The 16314-nt window shown below is 38.8% G+C and overlaps 1 protein-coding gene across 6 annotated transcripts in view; it reads right to left on the bottom strand.

Moving 5' to 3' along the window:
• Nucleotides 1–3137: 3137 nt before the first annotated feature.
• Nucleotides 3138–16314, bottom strand: part of LOC6037463 (protein 4.1 homolog) — an 81761-nt gene continuing 68584 nt past the window's right edge. For 2 of the 6 annotated variants that reach the window (XM_038258375.1, XM_038258376.1), the window contains exons 5-16: nucleotides 13360–13718; nucleotides 13141–13298; nucleotides 12625–12723; nucleotides 11589–11688; nucleotides 11340–11410; nucleotides 8237–10984; nucleotides 7778–7996; nucleotides 7483–7596; nucleotides 7205–7366; nucleotides 7036–7146; nucleotides 6743–6872; nucleotides 3138–3694 (exon numbers count right to left, since the gene is read on the bottom strand). In XM_038258375.1, coding sequence (XP_038114303.1) covers nucleotides 6780–6872; nucleotides 7036–7146; nucleotides 7205–7366; nucleotides 7483–7596; nucleotides 7778–7996; nucleotides 8237–10984; nucleotides 11340–11410; nucleotides 11589–11688; nucleotides 12625–12723; nucleotides 13141–13298; nucleotides 13360–13718 — 4234 coding nt within the window. In that variant the 3' untranslated portion in view covers nucleotides 3138–3694; nucleotides 6743–6779. The remainder of the gene's footprint in view (nucleotides 3695–6742; nucleotides 6873–7035; nucleotides 7147–7204; nucleotides 7367–7482; nucleotides 7597–7777; nucleotides 7997–8236; nucleotides 10985–11339; nucleotides 11411–11588; nucleotides 11689–12624; nucleotides 12724–13140; nucleotides 13299–13359; nucleotides 13719–16314) is intronic. The other 4 variants (XM_038258377.1, XM_038258378.1, XM_038258380.1 and 1 more) reach the window with 4 other exon arrangements.

Genomic DNA, 16314 nt, shown 5'->3' with positions numbered 1-16314 from the left:
TAGTACGATTTACACCGTTTGAAAAACGGGCGAATAACTTCTTCTTTTTTATGTTTCGTATCGGAATGTTAATTAAAATTAGGAAATAAATAGAAGTACACAGACGACAAAACTACAGATAAATCAACATATTGCAAGATTTTTTTTTTTCATGAAAAAAGTACAGCTAAGATAGAGTTTTTTTTCAAACGAGTTGAAGAAAGAGAGAATTTTGGCGAAAAATAAGGCAACAACTTTGCTTTCCTTTTTTCAGTGTGCATTTTCAATACGATTCTGTAGCAAACTTGACTCTTTTCTCTCTGGTACCTTTTTGGTGGATTCGGTCTTTTTTTGTTGTAAAGTTTGATTTGATGCTGAAAATCCATTCAATGAACACGATGGTTGTATGTTGATTAAATATGTTCGGCTAAAAATTTTGCTATTTTTTTGTTGATGTTTCGGGCGCAATTTGCGAGTAGGAAAAACTGCTTATTGTTATATACGAGTAGGTACGAGAAAGGGAAAAAGTTCTACGATTTTTGTTGTATAAGAGTATAGTTTTGCAAAGTTTTGTCTACAGATAGGAGCACAAAAAAATTCATTTGGTTCTCTCTTTCAGCGTCGCTTTGATACTGTAAATTTCTTGTTCAATATTTTTTAGTTTTCCCTCATTATGAAAAGATAGTTTATAGACTTTTTGTTTGTGTAATATAATATACGATTCCGGCTGCTCTCGGATTGCGCAAACATGGAACATTGAAAGCAAATATGGGTCATTCCATCTGAAGCGGAACAGCATTTGAAAATTACCCTCTCCGATCCTGCTCAAATTTGGCAGGGCTGTTGATACTATCAAAACATTCAAAAATCCCAAATTTCATCCAAATCGGACCACCCCCTCCATTTTTGTACCTCCCCAAAAAATCGACTTTTTGGCGATTTTTGAGCAAACCTCCTAGTTTCAAACGACGATAACTCAGGAACGATAAATCTTAGAGGGTCGGTCTTAGACTCAATTTTGAAGGAAATTGGACGTAGAATCCATTTCCGTGATCAAAATGTTGATTAATTTATTTTTTCTACCTGTATTGCGCAATTGAAAACTTTAAACGGCCGTATCTCAAAACACCCCAACTTATTTTTTTTATTTGACCTCACCATCGTGTTCCCCGGCCAATTTTACATAAGAATCACTTATCGACAAAAATGAATATGTTTCGTTCCAGAGATATCGAATTTTAAAGTTTTGTGTTTTCGAGATTACCTACATCAGCTCCATTCGCCGCATCTGCTAGAAGCACACAGGCGGGCTGATAAATAACTGCTACCTGTTCATTTATTGAAATAATATTTCATCATAAATAATCTTTATCAAATTGGGCGTCATCCATAAAGTATGTCACGCTATAAGGGGGGACGGGGGGTCTGAGCAAGCGTGACATTGCATGTTATAAGTATAGGAAAAGTGTGACAAAGGGGGGGGAGAGGGGGTAAATTTTAGCTGATTTTAGCGTGACGTACTTTATGGATGAAGCCTTGGGCAAAAATTAACTGTATAACACTGTAGGAAACTGGATTTTAATCACGAATGTTTATCTGCTCAAAAAATGAATCAAATGAATTTCTGTGCTAACCCACAGGGCAGAGCAATAACGACACACAGTAAAGGGCAGCATTGGATTCCGACGGAGCGAGCAGGAAAATGCAATTAATCTTGTTAGTAACACTGAACAATAAGTGCACGATACATTATTGAGTAAAACATATGAATTAAAATGAATAAAATTTGTTGATACGTTGTACTCTAGTGAAGGACGATCACAAGGAGTAATAAAGGATTTCTGGAAGGTATAAAACTGAAAAATGTACGAAAATCACAAAGTTTGATCTGCTGCAAAGCGGCTAATCCCCCAATTTTAGTTGCGATGCTATAGACACCGTCCGAACAACAGTGTTTTTTCTTCTTCTGTCATTCTTGGATTCTTGGAACACAATACGGCTGCTGTCCTCACTATTTTGCTACCGCCCATAATAAAGGCCCTAGTCATGGCCTCGGAGGTCCTCTAAAACGGTTAGCAACACGTAAAAAAACGGTGCATTCAGAATAACCCAATAAATATTCCTTTCACAAAAATAGATTGATCAAGGTAGGGGAACAGCATCTAATTCCAGCGTTCCTCTAATGTTGCATATCAGCGCTTTGGCATTCAATTACAGCTGATTAAAAGCGTTTTCAACTGATAAATAGCTCAATAAGAAGTGAACAAGCAAGTTTCTATCAAAAGTTTTGCAAAATTTGTTGTTTAAATAGTGAAAATGAGCAAATTGGACGAAACTAGGAGCGAGGACTTCACCTGCCAAACATACGAGAATTTCCCCTATTAGCTATTTGAATAAATATTTGCGTAAAATTATAAAAATATAAATTAAATTAATCATCTCCCAGAACACCAGGTAGCAGTTATTGATCAGCCCGCCTGTGTGCTTCTAGCAGATGCGGCGAATGTAGCTGATGTAGGTAATCTCTAAAACACAAAACTTTGAAATTCGATATCTCTGGAACGAAACATATTCATTTTTGTCGATAAGTGATTCTTATGTAAAATTGGCCGGGGAACACGATGGTGAGGTCAAATAAAAAAAATAAGTTGGGGTGTTTTGAGATACGGCCGTTTAAAGTTTTCAATTGCGCAATACAGGTAGAAGAAATAAATTAATCAACATTTTGATCACGGAAATGGATTCTACGTCCAATTTCCTTCAAAATTGAGTCTAAGACCGACCCTCTAAGATTTATCGTTCCTGAGTTAACGTCGTTTGAAACTAGGAGGTTTGCTCAAAAATCGCCAAAAAGTCGATTTTTTGGGGAGGTACAAAAATGGAGGGGGTGGTCCGATTTGGATGAAATTTGGGATTTTTGAATGTTTTGATAGTATCAACAGCCCTGCCAAATTTGAGCAGGATCGGAGAGGGTAATTTTCAAATTTGCACTTTTTCGTGCACAGTTGAGATGGAATGACCCATATTCGACTTCGCTCACGTTTAAATAGGTTTTCTTCTTTTCTTTATCTCATCAATCAATAAAAGCTCTTCTCCTGCATCTCACCTCCTTTTGCGTGTAAATATTGTTAAATATTGTTCAACAACTTGTAATTTTCTTGCGTTTTAATCATTATGCACAGCAAACAACACATTCAGACCTAAAGCGATTTGATTGTTATCCTTTTCATCAGTGTTGCTCTCAATATTTGTCCCTTTGTTTGTATGTTTGTTGTTTTTTTTGTTATCTTGTTATATTTTGTAATAAAATTAGAAAATGCTTAAACTATCAACTGTCCTCATAAATCTTAAACGGTAATGTGACTGAATTTTGCGTCCAACTGTTCAACTCTTACCAATTCTTACAAAGAGAACAAAAAAACATAATTCGCAACCTAAAAGATACTGTGATGATGACGATTTTGCACTGCGCGATGTGATATTTCTCTCATTCTATTGTTGTGAGTGGAAACCATCATGTTTGCTCATTTTCAGCTGATATAAGCGCGCGCGCACACACACATACGTACACAGATAAACACGCAGCGTGAGAGAAGCATGCTCGCTTGCTGTCACTTCCTCGCCTCAATGCGAGAGGAGAAGAGACGCCTTACTGTGTTTGCTGCTGGATTTCGATCTTCTCCACGGTCATGTCGGGATTCATGGCGGTTGCTTCCTAAAATGTGTTGTAATCGATTAGAATTTTTGCAAAATGTTTGCGTTTGATGAAAAAACTAAAGCAACTATAAAAACTTTAAGCTAAAATAATGGAAACGATTGGAAATGGTATAGCTTCTCGTCCTAGTGGGAATATATCCGTGAAGTAATGAACTCTCAAAAAATGTGGAAATTTAGCTCTTCTATTGAATATTTAGGATTTATTGAAATCTAGTATGAATCAAACTAGAAATGAAATGAATTTTTATTACGAATATTTGCAAGAACTCAAAACCAGCTCTTGAGAGCTCCGTGAGAAATCACCAATCGGTAATATTCTCGTGGAAAGTGTGCATGACTTTTTCAGAGCCAATCATGCCAATCTTCAAGTGTAACAAACCGGAGTTGAAACTACTATCTTGATTCGGAGAGTTTAACTTCTCACGAATTGCTTCGATTAGGGTAAAGTGGACAATGGATATAATGAAAAATCATCCTTGTTTTCAAATGATGAAAAATCAAAATTTCTAAAATTAAAAAAAAAGAAAGTTTAAAATTTCTAAGTTCAACAATTTAGTATTGGTAATTATCCGCAAACTCACACAGTCCTGCATCCTCTTCGATTCGAGTGAAGCTTTGTTCTTAAGGCCCTGATTACGAATTCGAATTTTAAACTTTCAAAATTATTTTTTTTTTAATTTGTGGATTTATTTTTTTGTATTACAGAAGTTGTTCGGTAACTGGGCGTTGTTTAACTGGGCGCTCGATAACTGGGCCGTAGCCCAGTTAAAAAGCAGACAAACGTCAAAAAACCAAAACAAACCGAAATCACCGAGAGGTTAATGGATGCAAAAATCATGGTCAACAAATAAAAAAACTTTTTTCAAACTTTTATGTAGTTTCAAGTCACAATTAAAGAAATATGAAAAGTAATCATTGTAAACAAATTTGAGTAACTTTTATTTTTATATTTCATCAAATAAATATTATGCATCGGTAGTCCCCTCGTTATTTTTCGTTCAGCCCAGTTAGCGAACAGCATTCGATGACTGGGCTACATTCTCAGCCCAGTTACCGAACAACTACTGTATAATATTCTGATTTCCGAACGATTGCATTTTAAAATTTTAGAATTTCAATATCTCGGAATTTTAAATTTTCTAAATTTTGTAATTCAAGAATTTTGTAATTTTGAAATTTCAGATTTTTCAGGATATTATTTTTTTAAAATTTTGACTTGAAATATGGCTCTCTGCCAATTCACACGAAATCGAAAAATGTTGCACCATATTTAAAAGGAATATTTTTTAAATTCATGTCAAGAAAACTCTAAAATTTCAAAATTAAAAATTCTTGAATTAAAAATAGAAAAAAAACAATCATTTAGAAATTTCAAATTTCGAGATTATGAAATTATGATATTTCAAATTTTTTAAACGAAATCATTCGAAAATCAGAATAATGACTTAAAAAAATCAAAAATTTCAAATTTTGAAATTCATAATACGAAAAAGCCAAATTAAAAAAAAAAATCAAATAAAATAAATTTCAAAGGCTCTGAAATTTTAACATTTAAAAATGCTTAAACTTTTTTTTTAATTCAATCATGCAAAATTAAAATATTATTTTGAAAATTGAAAAAAAATCTATACACTATTTACCTACTTATATAAAAAAATTGCGAAAATGTCGACCAAATTATTTTTTTCTCAAATAAAAGTATGTTGCCTTAATTTTTTTAACAATTTTGATTTAGCTGTTTTTTTTTAAATTGCTATTGCCAATTTTAATTTTAAATTTTCCTCCTCCTTCAAAATTTCTCTGACAACACACAAAACAGAAATTGCAACTGAAATTTTAATTTCAATTGAAAAAAACTTGTGCCAACAAAAAAAAAAAAACTCAAATCACAAATTTGCAAATATAAACAAAATATGAAAATGTTTTTTTCTTCTATTTCAACGTGTTTAACCGATCTGTGGTCCCAAAATCATAAATTTGTAAAATGCTTGACATTTTTTGTTTGTTTTATTATTATTATTATTATTTTTCAGGAAAATTTTCAAGGGGGAACACAAAAAACAGAAAAATTGCAATGGTCTTATCATGCCTCACGTCATGATTGATTCAATCTGGATATTGAGATTCACTTTACTCCATTGTTTGTTTCAGGAGAGAGTTTTTATCATTCTCTTTAGACTCCCGATTTGCGACACTCTCTCTGAGAACACTTCTCTCTCTTTTACTAACAGACAGACTTACAGCTGTCTCTTTTCGGAGAGAATAGTCGCTCTCGCGGAGGGTGTCAATCTGCTCTCATGAAACATTAGAAGAGATTTTCTCGCATTTTTGCTCACAACCGAAAAGAGCTTGAGGGAAAGTAGAAAAATATCTGTGTCACACCAGTGGAATTATCTAAAAATTTGATTTTTTCCGCCAGTGAACTTTCTGTACTCACAAAAATGAGAGGACTTGAAACACGATTTTTTTCCTCTAATTTCCTAAAAAATATCAATCAGTAATGTCTTTTTGATAAATTTCTGCTTTAAGAACCACTTAATTTCTTGGTTTTCGTTAGTTTAAAAACAATGTTTACGAAATGTGACAGCTGATCGGCGCTTGCGAAGCATTTATACAACCTTCAAAACCTTTGAAAAAGGTCTAAATATATGGTTATTATATGGAGAACTTTTCATTGTGTGCAATTCACCTAAATTTAATTTAATTAATTCCATGATCTTTAGTGTTTTATGAAAAATGAGGACGGGAAATTGGGAATGATAACGTATCATGAAACTGATATGGTTATTTGTGGATCTCAATTTCATGTACTTTTTCAAAATGATATTTTTGCGTGTAACGTGAAAATATGTAATTTTTAAGGAACATGTTATGGCTAGAATAAATGTTATTAGGTGAGTTTTAAAACTTAGATGTATGACTCGCAAAACTATCAAACAACTCAACTCAACTCTAAATCGAAGAAAAGTACAAGCCAAAAGCATGGTAAAATTTAGCCAAACTCAGCCAAAAACTCCTTAAACAAGAGTCGCTCAACATTTCAAACCTCAAAATCGCTCGCTTCAAGGAAACGACACCTGCTCTCAAAACTTGGGAAAGTTATACTTCCGCTCGAACATGGCATTGCTAAGCTGGCGCATTCGCTCCTCCGGATCCGTGCGGAACCGTCTCGAGGCCTGTCGTGGGCAACAAAGGGGTGGGGACGATGATTTTAAAACACGCTTTCGAGAAGCTATTCACATTTTTTTTGTTTCGAAATTTTGAAACGGAAGAAAAACGTCGAGTTCGAAAATATCGCTTAGCCGTTTAAATTGAATAAGGGGAAAAAGGGGCACTCACCTGAATGGCCTCGGCCAGGGCCTTGTCGTGGTCGATGGGATCGCCGTCCGATTGGATGGTGATCTTCTGTTCAACCCGCGTTTCCACCACGCCGTCGCGTTCCGTTTTGTACTAAAAAGTTTGGGAATGATTAGATTGAGATCTTGTTGAGGTGGGAATTCGATCTTACGGTAATGGTTTCCACCGTTCGCGTCTTGCTGGAGACCGTCTGGGAGGACACGATTTCGCCTTCGGCCGTGACGCCACTCTGGCTGTCGTCCAGCAGAACTCGGTGGTGCTCCACGTTCGGTCCGGTTGGGATCTTTGAGGCGCCCGCAACGTCGTCCACACCCTGTTGGGGACAAATTCAACAGTGAGTTCGGCGAAGATTATTTACAACTCTCAAAAAACGATTCGGCTGACTGTACAGCATGCTCAAACGACAAACGCTCTCTTCGAAATACCAACCGTGTAGCTCTTGTTGTAGATGACCGTCGAGTCATCCTCCTCGCCGTACGGTCCATCGATGGGCGTTCCGGAATCGCCGGAACTCGTCGATGAAATGCTTTCGCGGCGAGCATACTAACGCAAGTTACACAACAACAACAACGACAACGAGACAAGCAGGAAGGTGTGTGGGGGTGACATTTGGCCAATCGGGAGCAAATGATGCAAGCATGCACAAAATTAAAAGGAAAATTAATTTAAAAAAATTAACTCAACGGTTAACTCAAGAGTCTCTCTCTCGCTTCGACGTCCCTACCTGATCTCCACTGGTGACGGTCGCGGTCGTTTTGACCTCCTGCGTAATGACCCGCTGTTCCTGGCGTTCGCCGTGCTGCGTCGTCGTGGTCGCGACCGTCTTCTCCTCCAGCTGTTGCGTCTTGGCGTTCGTGCCCAGATCTTCGTGCGTTGTGGCCGTCCGCGTGGTCACCGCCGTCGCCGTAAGGAATTTACCGTGACTATCGCTCGGGGCGTCCGCCTAGGTTCGTTGGGTGTTGTGTTGTTTAGTGAGTGTGGTTAGTGAAAGAGGTTTTTCGATGGGAGATTACTTATTTACGCGCGCGCGTTGCATGATTTCGCTTGAGAGAGCACGTTTTTCATCAACTCAAAACAAAATGCATGCAGGCAAAAAGAAAAGCGAAACAATTTCGTATAAAAAATGCGCAAAAATTTCAAACGGGTAGCAAAAACTAGCCCCTCAACGCCCCGCAGCCCTTACCTTGTGCTCCTGCGTGGAGTACACGATCTGTCCCGTGCCCAGATTCTGCACCTCCTCCTCGACGTTGTGCGTGACGCCGTCTTCGTTCTTCGTGATAACCTGTTTCGTTGTCGTTTTCACCACGGTTGGCGTTCCGCCGTACTTGCCACCCGCTGCGGCCGCGGCATTCCGGGGCGTTCCCGAGCTCATCTCCTTGATACTTTCGCTGCCGTACTCGGCCATGTCATCGTCGGAGCTTTCCGAGTCCCGCCGGACGGCCTTCTTGCCGCCGAGGTGTTTGATGCCTTCGTAGAACTGTTCCCGCGTGATGGGGACCGTTTCCTTGGTGACGGTGACGTTCTTGCCAAAGTGGCTCGGTTCGATGTCGGCGTAGTTGAGGATCAGCTTGCCGGTGACGGGATCGCGGATGGCGGTGGCCGGGTCGATGTCTCCGGTGTTCGGGTCGATGTGGCCCCACTCGGACTTGATGCGACCGGTCGCGGGGTCAATTTCTCCGCTGAGAGTCATCGTTTGCGTGACAGTCGTTCGTGCGCCAGCGATGCTGGGGTCGTTAGGATCAACCGCGTAGGTTTCTCCGGTGATCGGATCGCGCATCTTGTACACGTACACCGTCTTGGTTGCGATATTGTTGATCTTTCCTGTGATCGGGTCAAAGTCAACTCCGTTCACATCGACCTCCTCCGGTTTTCCTCGCTCGTCCTTCTTGGTCAGGATGAAGATCTTGATGATCACCAACTTGCCCGATTTGGGATCTACCTTGCCGATCTTGGTGTAGATTTCGCCAGTTTCAGCGTTGACTTGAGAAGCGGCAAACAGTGGCTCGCCAGTAGCTTCGTCAACCTGTCCGGTAGCGGCGTAGATCTGTCCGGTTGTAGGATCAACCTTGGTCAAGTTAGGATCCAGCTTAGTTTGCTTCTCAATCTCATTTGTCTTGGGGTTCAGATAACCGTAAATGGTGATCACGTAGCCGGTCTTCGGATCCACCTGACTCGAGCTATAGATCGTTTCGCCAGTGCTCTTATCCTTACCCTCGGGAACCCAAATCTGGTTGGTCTTCGGATCGACCTTAATGTCCTTATCTTCAACGCTGGAAACATGCTTTCCACTAGCCGGGTCAATACGGTTGTGAACAATTCTAATCGAAACAATTCTTCCATAGTCCTTATCCAGCTTACCCGTCTTCGGATTGACCTGATTCTTCAACACGACCTGACCCGTCACCGGGTCGATCTTCACTTCCTTCGTCTCAGTTTTGCCCGTCTTCGGGTCAACCGAAGTCAGCGTCGACTTCACCAAATCAAACTGTCCGTACTTGGTGTTGATCTTACCGTCCTTGGTATCCAACTGACCGGTGCTCTTATCGTACGTGATCGTCTTCGGGTCAACGATACCCTTCTTATCCAGCTTACCCAATACCGAGGTAACCTCAACAACAGGATCAACTTGGTTACCGATCGCGATCAAGTGACCTTGACCATTGTCAACCTTGTTGGTTTTCGGATCGGTAACTCCAACGATCGTAACCTGTCCGTTATCCTTGTCAACCGTGATCGTCCTAACAACGATCTTGCCAGTCTTGGGATCTACAGCTCTCAACTCCCCTGTCTTCGGGTTGATCTCACCATACTTGGTCGCAATAAATCCGGTCTTGCTGTTCAAAATACCACGCGTTCGCTCAACCTCCCCATTAGTCGTGTCGATCTTTCCGGTAGCAGGATCAACCTTGCTCGTGATCGTGGTGATCTCCACGATCGAATCATCATCCGGAACAACGATAATGGCCTGTCCAAGATTGTCGTCGATCTTGCCAGTGTTCGGATCAACCACACCAGTCACGATGTGAATTTGACCCGTCTTCGGATCCGTCTGACCCTGGAAGGTCTCGTTCTGGCCGGTTCGCTGGTTAAAGTTCACAACGGTTCCCGCCTTCCGATCAATAACTCCGTACTTGCTCTCAATCTGACCGCTCTTTGTGTCCAACACTCCGGTCGAGTGCTCCACAACTCCGTTCGCCGTATCAACCTTCTTCGTCTTGGGATCGAACCGAGAAATAATGACCATGATCTTGACCTTCTTCTTGACCGGCTCCGGTGGCCCGGCGACTACCGGAACAATTCCACCCTGCTGCTCACCCGCAATGAACGACTTGTTCGGATCCGCACCGTCGTCCAACGGACGGAACGATCCAGCCCCTGACAGCGCCCCATCAACCCCGCGTCCCTTGTTCGGCGAGTACGATCGCGCGCTTGTCCTCACCCCCTTCTCGGCATCCCCCTCCCCGGCCAGCCCACGACCGGCACTCGTCGGCGAAAGCTTCTCGCTCGCCTTAACCGCCGCTTCCGGCGTTCCCGGAACCTTACGCTTCTCGACCGATTCGCGCACGTTCGCGTCCTCCCCGGGAGCGTAGTTGAAGGCCAGTCCGGTCGCGCGTCGGCTCTGCGAGTTCGGACTCAGCTGGGCGTCCTCCTTGTTCTGACCACCCGCGCCCGATGACGGATCTTCGTCGTACCGGAAGCCGCGCGTTTTGACGTTCTTCTTGTTGGGACTAGTGTTCGGGTCGCTCTCGGAGTACTCGTACGGTTTGGTGAAGCCGGGTTTACCACCCTCTTTCTGGCCCTGGGCCTGCGTTTGTTCCTTCACTGGGGACGACGCGTCCTTCTTGGCGCCACCGTCACCGTTGGTGGTGGCGGCGGCCACCGGAGTCTTCTTGTCCTTGCTGCGCCCGGACGGGAAGGACAGGAAGCCGCCCTACGATTTTTTTCGGTGCGTTTTTGGGGTTTTGTGTAAAAATTTACCAAACGATAAAGAAAACGAAAAAAGAAACGAAAAAGGGGTTTTGTATGAAAAATCTAGAATACTACGGCAAACTTACAAACTATTGTTCGAAAGGAACATCTAAAGAGAGGGGACGTGTGAACACCTAATTCGGGGGGACTCAAATCTCAAGCTACGATCGAGATGTAGAGGAAAAGTTGAAACTATTTCTACTAAGGAATTTAGAAAGATCAAGTTACGGAATACTTCAAAGACTGACAAAGACGACTTTTTGGACTGAATATCTCAAACTAGATGGAGGAAAAAATTGTAAAAACTCGAAACTCACCTTTCGCTTTCCGGAAGGAGACGTTGCTTCTTCGGTAGATGAGTTGAGTGCTTCCTGGTTGCCATTGTTTCCTAAAAAGGTTGAATCGATTAGAAGAGGGTACACCCAAACATGTAGTCGAAGAAAATTGCACTTTTCTCTCACTTTGAAATCGTGAGAGAGACAAACCAGAAAAAGAGAGACATTTCTCTCTCAAGTGACAGACGTTGCTCTCTCTCCCACCAGTCTTTCCAAAAACGTTGCACTCACCATTGACGGCTTCCTCCTTGACGGGCGAGACTTCCTTAACTTCCTTCTCCTTGTCCTTTTTGCCGACAACGGGTAGGACCGCCACTCCGCCAACCGGTTTCTAGAAGAGAGACAACATCGACGTTTGAGCACGTTTTTTTTCGAGTGACAAGCGATTTGATTTTCGCGCGCTCGAGAGGATTTGCTAAAATAGTGCAGCAAAAGCAACTAATCTACTAAAGGTAATTCGAACTTAGGTTGCGTTCCATTCAGATTTTTTCTTCTGTGGAACGGCTACTGATAGAGAATAAAACTGAAGATTTCATTCTAAAACTACTAATCAGAATTCATGCATTATGATAATAAATGAACAAAATGAGAACACAAAATAATGAAGATTCTTGATAGCTCCCAAAAGTCTTTCACGCCAAATTAGCTCACAAATCTGTTCAAATCACACAAAACGAGCGCCTTTCGATAATCCACGTTCAAAAAGCCGAAAAAAACAAGAATTGTAATTTAGACCGTAAATTTAAGGATTACCAAAAATACCGAAGAGGTTAAAAAATTTAAAATTTCAATTGGAAAAATATCAACTTGTGTGTCCCATTTTTATCGAGTTAATCACACAAAAAAATATACTGAAGTAAAGACAAATCAAAAAATCGATTCCAGTACTGGACAAAATATAAAATGGAAAAATGAAGAACTCGCTCTCTCTCGCGAACCTTTAAAGAGAACGAACAAAATTTCAATTTTGAGAGAGAGTGATACCTACACAAGAAGAGAGTGGCAGTCTCTCTCTCGTTACAGAATTTTTGCTCTGCTCAGAACAAGGAGAGTGAGAGTGAACAAAATGAAACTTTGCAGGAGAGAGCGATTTAATTTTCTTATTGTATTTTGATTGAGATATTCAAGTACCGGAATAGACTGAACAAAAACAATAGACATATGAAAATAAAACATGAAAAATCATGACTTTACAAAAAGAAAGAAGATGAAAGAAAAGAGAGAAAGAAGAGAGAGTAGGAGAGAAACAGTGACTAGGGGTATTAACCTGGACAGCGTTCGACGAGGACGCGGCGATATCGTAATCACCCTCAAGTGAGCTCTGTGACGACGCTGAAGCAGTTCCGGTACTAGACTCGCGCTTCAGCTGCAGGTTATGTTGTTTGATGTTGTAGTTGTAGTGTGGTGATGATGTTGTAGTTGTTAGTGTGTGTGGTTAGTTTGTTGGGGTAGTTGATGAGTTGTGGTGCGATTATTTTCGATGAGAAAAGAGTACATAGATAATATACAATACATACGGATTAGTAAACCTTATTAGTAATAGCAGAGGGCGCCACTTTTGATCCCAACAACCCTAAGAAAATCATGAGTTTAAAAAGTACAGAATAAAAACTAACTTTTGATATGTCAAATTCATAGACGGGAAAGGTAATCAACTTTTTGTATCAAGCTTCAGTGTGTTCTTAAGGGTGGGGGAGGTTCTAAACTGGGAGGTTAGTAAACCGGGGTTCAAACTGTCCAACACGGGTTGATGCGAGTTTGGAGTTACGTTGGATCTACTCACGCGTTCCTTCTTGTCCTTCTTGATCGGACTCCGCGAGCCACGCGTTGGCGATTCCAAGTCCGGGATGTGATCCGGCGGATGGGACATCGTGTGCCGCTTGTTGGCGTCCTTGTTCGGATCCTTCAGGGCGGCTTTTTCCTTCTCCTGGTGACCAAGGGCTAAAATTGGAAAGGTTTCGTAGAATAATAGTTTCTTGAAAACACCAAAGATCGCGCTTACCGTCCATGCTCCGGCTAGACAATCGCTTTCCGGTGAGGCTACGCTTGAAATCTGGCGCCGGTCGGTCCACCGGCGTCTTCCGCGTTTCGTAGTGCGTACGGCCCGAGTAGCGGAACTTGGACCCGAGCCGGGGGAAGAGGCCACTCTTGTTGGTCGGTTCCGGCGTCATCAGCCGGAAGAAGGTGTGATGCTCGACGCACGCCTTCCAAAGCTTCTTGGCGGCGCGGTGGTTTTCCAGCTTGAAGCCGATCGTGGACTCGTACTGCTCGAACTCGCCTGGCCGGATCTTGATGTAGAAGTTGTTACGCTTGTACGAAATTTTCAGAATCTTGGGCCACGCGAAGCGGTTGATTCGGAGTCTGAGGGAAGAATATATAAGTTGAAGCAATTTCTGAATTGAAATTGGTTTTTATGCCAAATATTCGAAGTTTTGAAAGCCAGCATATCTTCACCTGAATTTTAAGTCCGGATAATATTTACTTAATTTTCTTACTAACAACATCAAAGGCCGATGCAAATATTTTTTGAAGTTTATGTCCCTTGACTCTGACTAAAGTCAAGGGGGGGGGGGGGCAAAAAAAATACAAAATAGTAGTTTATGCAACAAGTTGCAAAAAGAGGATTTTTTCAGCACGAGTCGTACATTTATCCAACGAGGTTCACCGAGTTGGATAAATACGAAGAGTGCTGAAAAAATCAAGTTTTGCAACGAGTTCCATACAACATTTTTTGCAATTCCGAAAAACACTCATTGAGTGAAATTTTAAGTCAAATTTTCATGTATTTTGTCAATAAATCGTTTAAATCAAAAAAAAATTGAAAAGTGTTAATTTTCGAAACAAGTGCTGAAAAGTTCAACTTTTCAGCACCCATTTCAGTGCTGAAAAGTATAACTTTTCAGCATTTATTTTGAAAAGTGTTGCTATTCGATTCTGTTATTTTTGGTACAGAAAAGTAGGCTTTTTCATCGTTCAAGAATGACAGGAAAAGTAAGTAGTTTCATGACGGAATTGCAAAAATGAAATTACAAACCAAAGTTTTAACATTTGGATGAAAAAAGTGTTTTAAAATGCATTTTAAACCAGTCCAGTTGTTTCGCAATCATTAGTTTTCAAAATATCTATGCATTGACGGATTTTTTTTCGCGAAAAAAAAACTTTCACGGAACTTACGTTGGTATTTCATAAAAAAAATCTATATATTTTTAAAGGAGTTCAAACAAGTTACATATGGCTATAAATGCAAGAAAATGCACATCAAATGATTTTCAGTTAATCAAACTTCTATTATCAGTTTTTCGAAAAAAAAAAAAATGTTTTTGCCCCCCGATTTTCCGGGCCGACTTTGAAGGTGGGAAGTGTAAAATTTAAAAGATCACACAATTCTAAAGTAAATGCAAATATTCAAGAAAATATGAGCTCGAAAATCAAGAAATTTGGATATTTGAAAATACAAATAATCAAAACGGAAAAAAATGAAACTAAAAATAATTCTAATTCCAGAAAAAATTCAAAAATTTCAGAATTTACGAATTCAAAATTCCACAAAAAAAAATTGAAATAATAAAATCCAATGATTTTCAAATTCAGAAATTCAAAATACAATTTTTTGCGGAGCGTGGTGGGACAGCTAGGATCAAGTCAGTCCAAGTCCGGTATTTTCAAATTCAGAAATTCAAAATACAAAATTAAAAAATTTAAAATAATTCAGAAATACAAAAAACAAAATTTAAAAAATGTAAAAAAATAACACACAATTCTAACATTAAAAAGTTCCACAACTTGAAACTGTAAAACATGTAAAAGATCACACAATTCTAAAGTAAATGCACATATTCAAAACGTTATGAACTCGAAAATGAAGAAATTATTATTTGAAAATACAAATAATCAAAATAGAAATAAAATAAAATTCAAAAAATAATTCAAAAATTTTCAGAATTTACGAATTTAAAATTTCACAGAAATTAATAAAGTTATTGATTTGTTTAAAATTATAAAAAAATAAAAAAATAATAATTAAAACAAAATGTAAAAGAAATAATTCCAATGATTTTCAAATTCAGAAATTTAAAATACAAGATTTGAAAAATGTAAAAAAAACAAAATTCAAAAATATAAAAAAAAATGAAAATGAAAAAAAAAAAAATGAAACAAAAAAAAAATAAGAATTCACGAATTCAATAATTCTAAAAAATAAGGAATTAATAAAGTGTTTTTTTGTAAAAAATACAAAATTTAAGAAATTTATGAAAATTAATTTTGTATACAAAATATAAAAAAAAAATAAAATCCAAGGATTTTTAATTTCAGAAGTTTAAAATACAAAATTTGAATAAAAAATCAAAAATGTCAAAAATAAAATAATCATAAATTTTACAATTCAGACATTGAAAATTTTCCAAATATGAAACTTTAAAAAAACCGAAGTCAAAATTAAAAAGATTGAATTGTGTAATCTTTTTAATTTTAGACTTCGGTTTTTTATTCAGAAAAATATTAACTCCAAAATCAAGAAATTTTTATTTTTGAAAATACAAACAATCAAAAACAACAAAAATTTAATTCTTTTTTAAATAATTAAAAAAAGAGCTCACGAATTGAAAAATTCCTTAATAAAAAAATTAAGAATAAATAAAGTGATTGATTTGTAAAAATAACAAAATTTTAGAAAATCATGAATTCAAAAATACAATTTTTAAAAAAAATTAAAATCCATGGATTTTCAAATTCAGAAATTCAAAATAAAAGATTTGGGACCATCAACAAATCACGTGGACACTATTTTGAGATCTCAGAACAATCAGAAGATCAGGACTAAATATTAAACATTACGATCAGTTCAGGACCATCAAAGAATCCGAATCATAATTTCAAATGTGCGAAGTCTAATTTCAGGATTTTCCGGATACTTCCGGATGAATAGATCACCCACGAGAGTCCCCATCGAGAGTAC

Source organism: Culex quinquefasciatus, chromosome 2 (assembly GCF_015732765.1).
Source record: "Culex quinquefasciatus strain JHB chromosome 2, VPISU_Cqui_1.0_pri_paternal, whole genome shotgun sequence".
Classification (NCBI taxonomy): Eukaryota; Metazoa; Arthropoda; class Insecta; order Diptera; family Culicidae; genus Culex; species Culex quinquefasciatus.
This window is presented reverse-complemented; position numbering and strand designations above follow the sequence as displayed.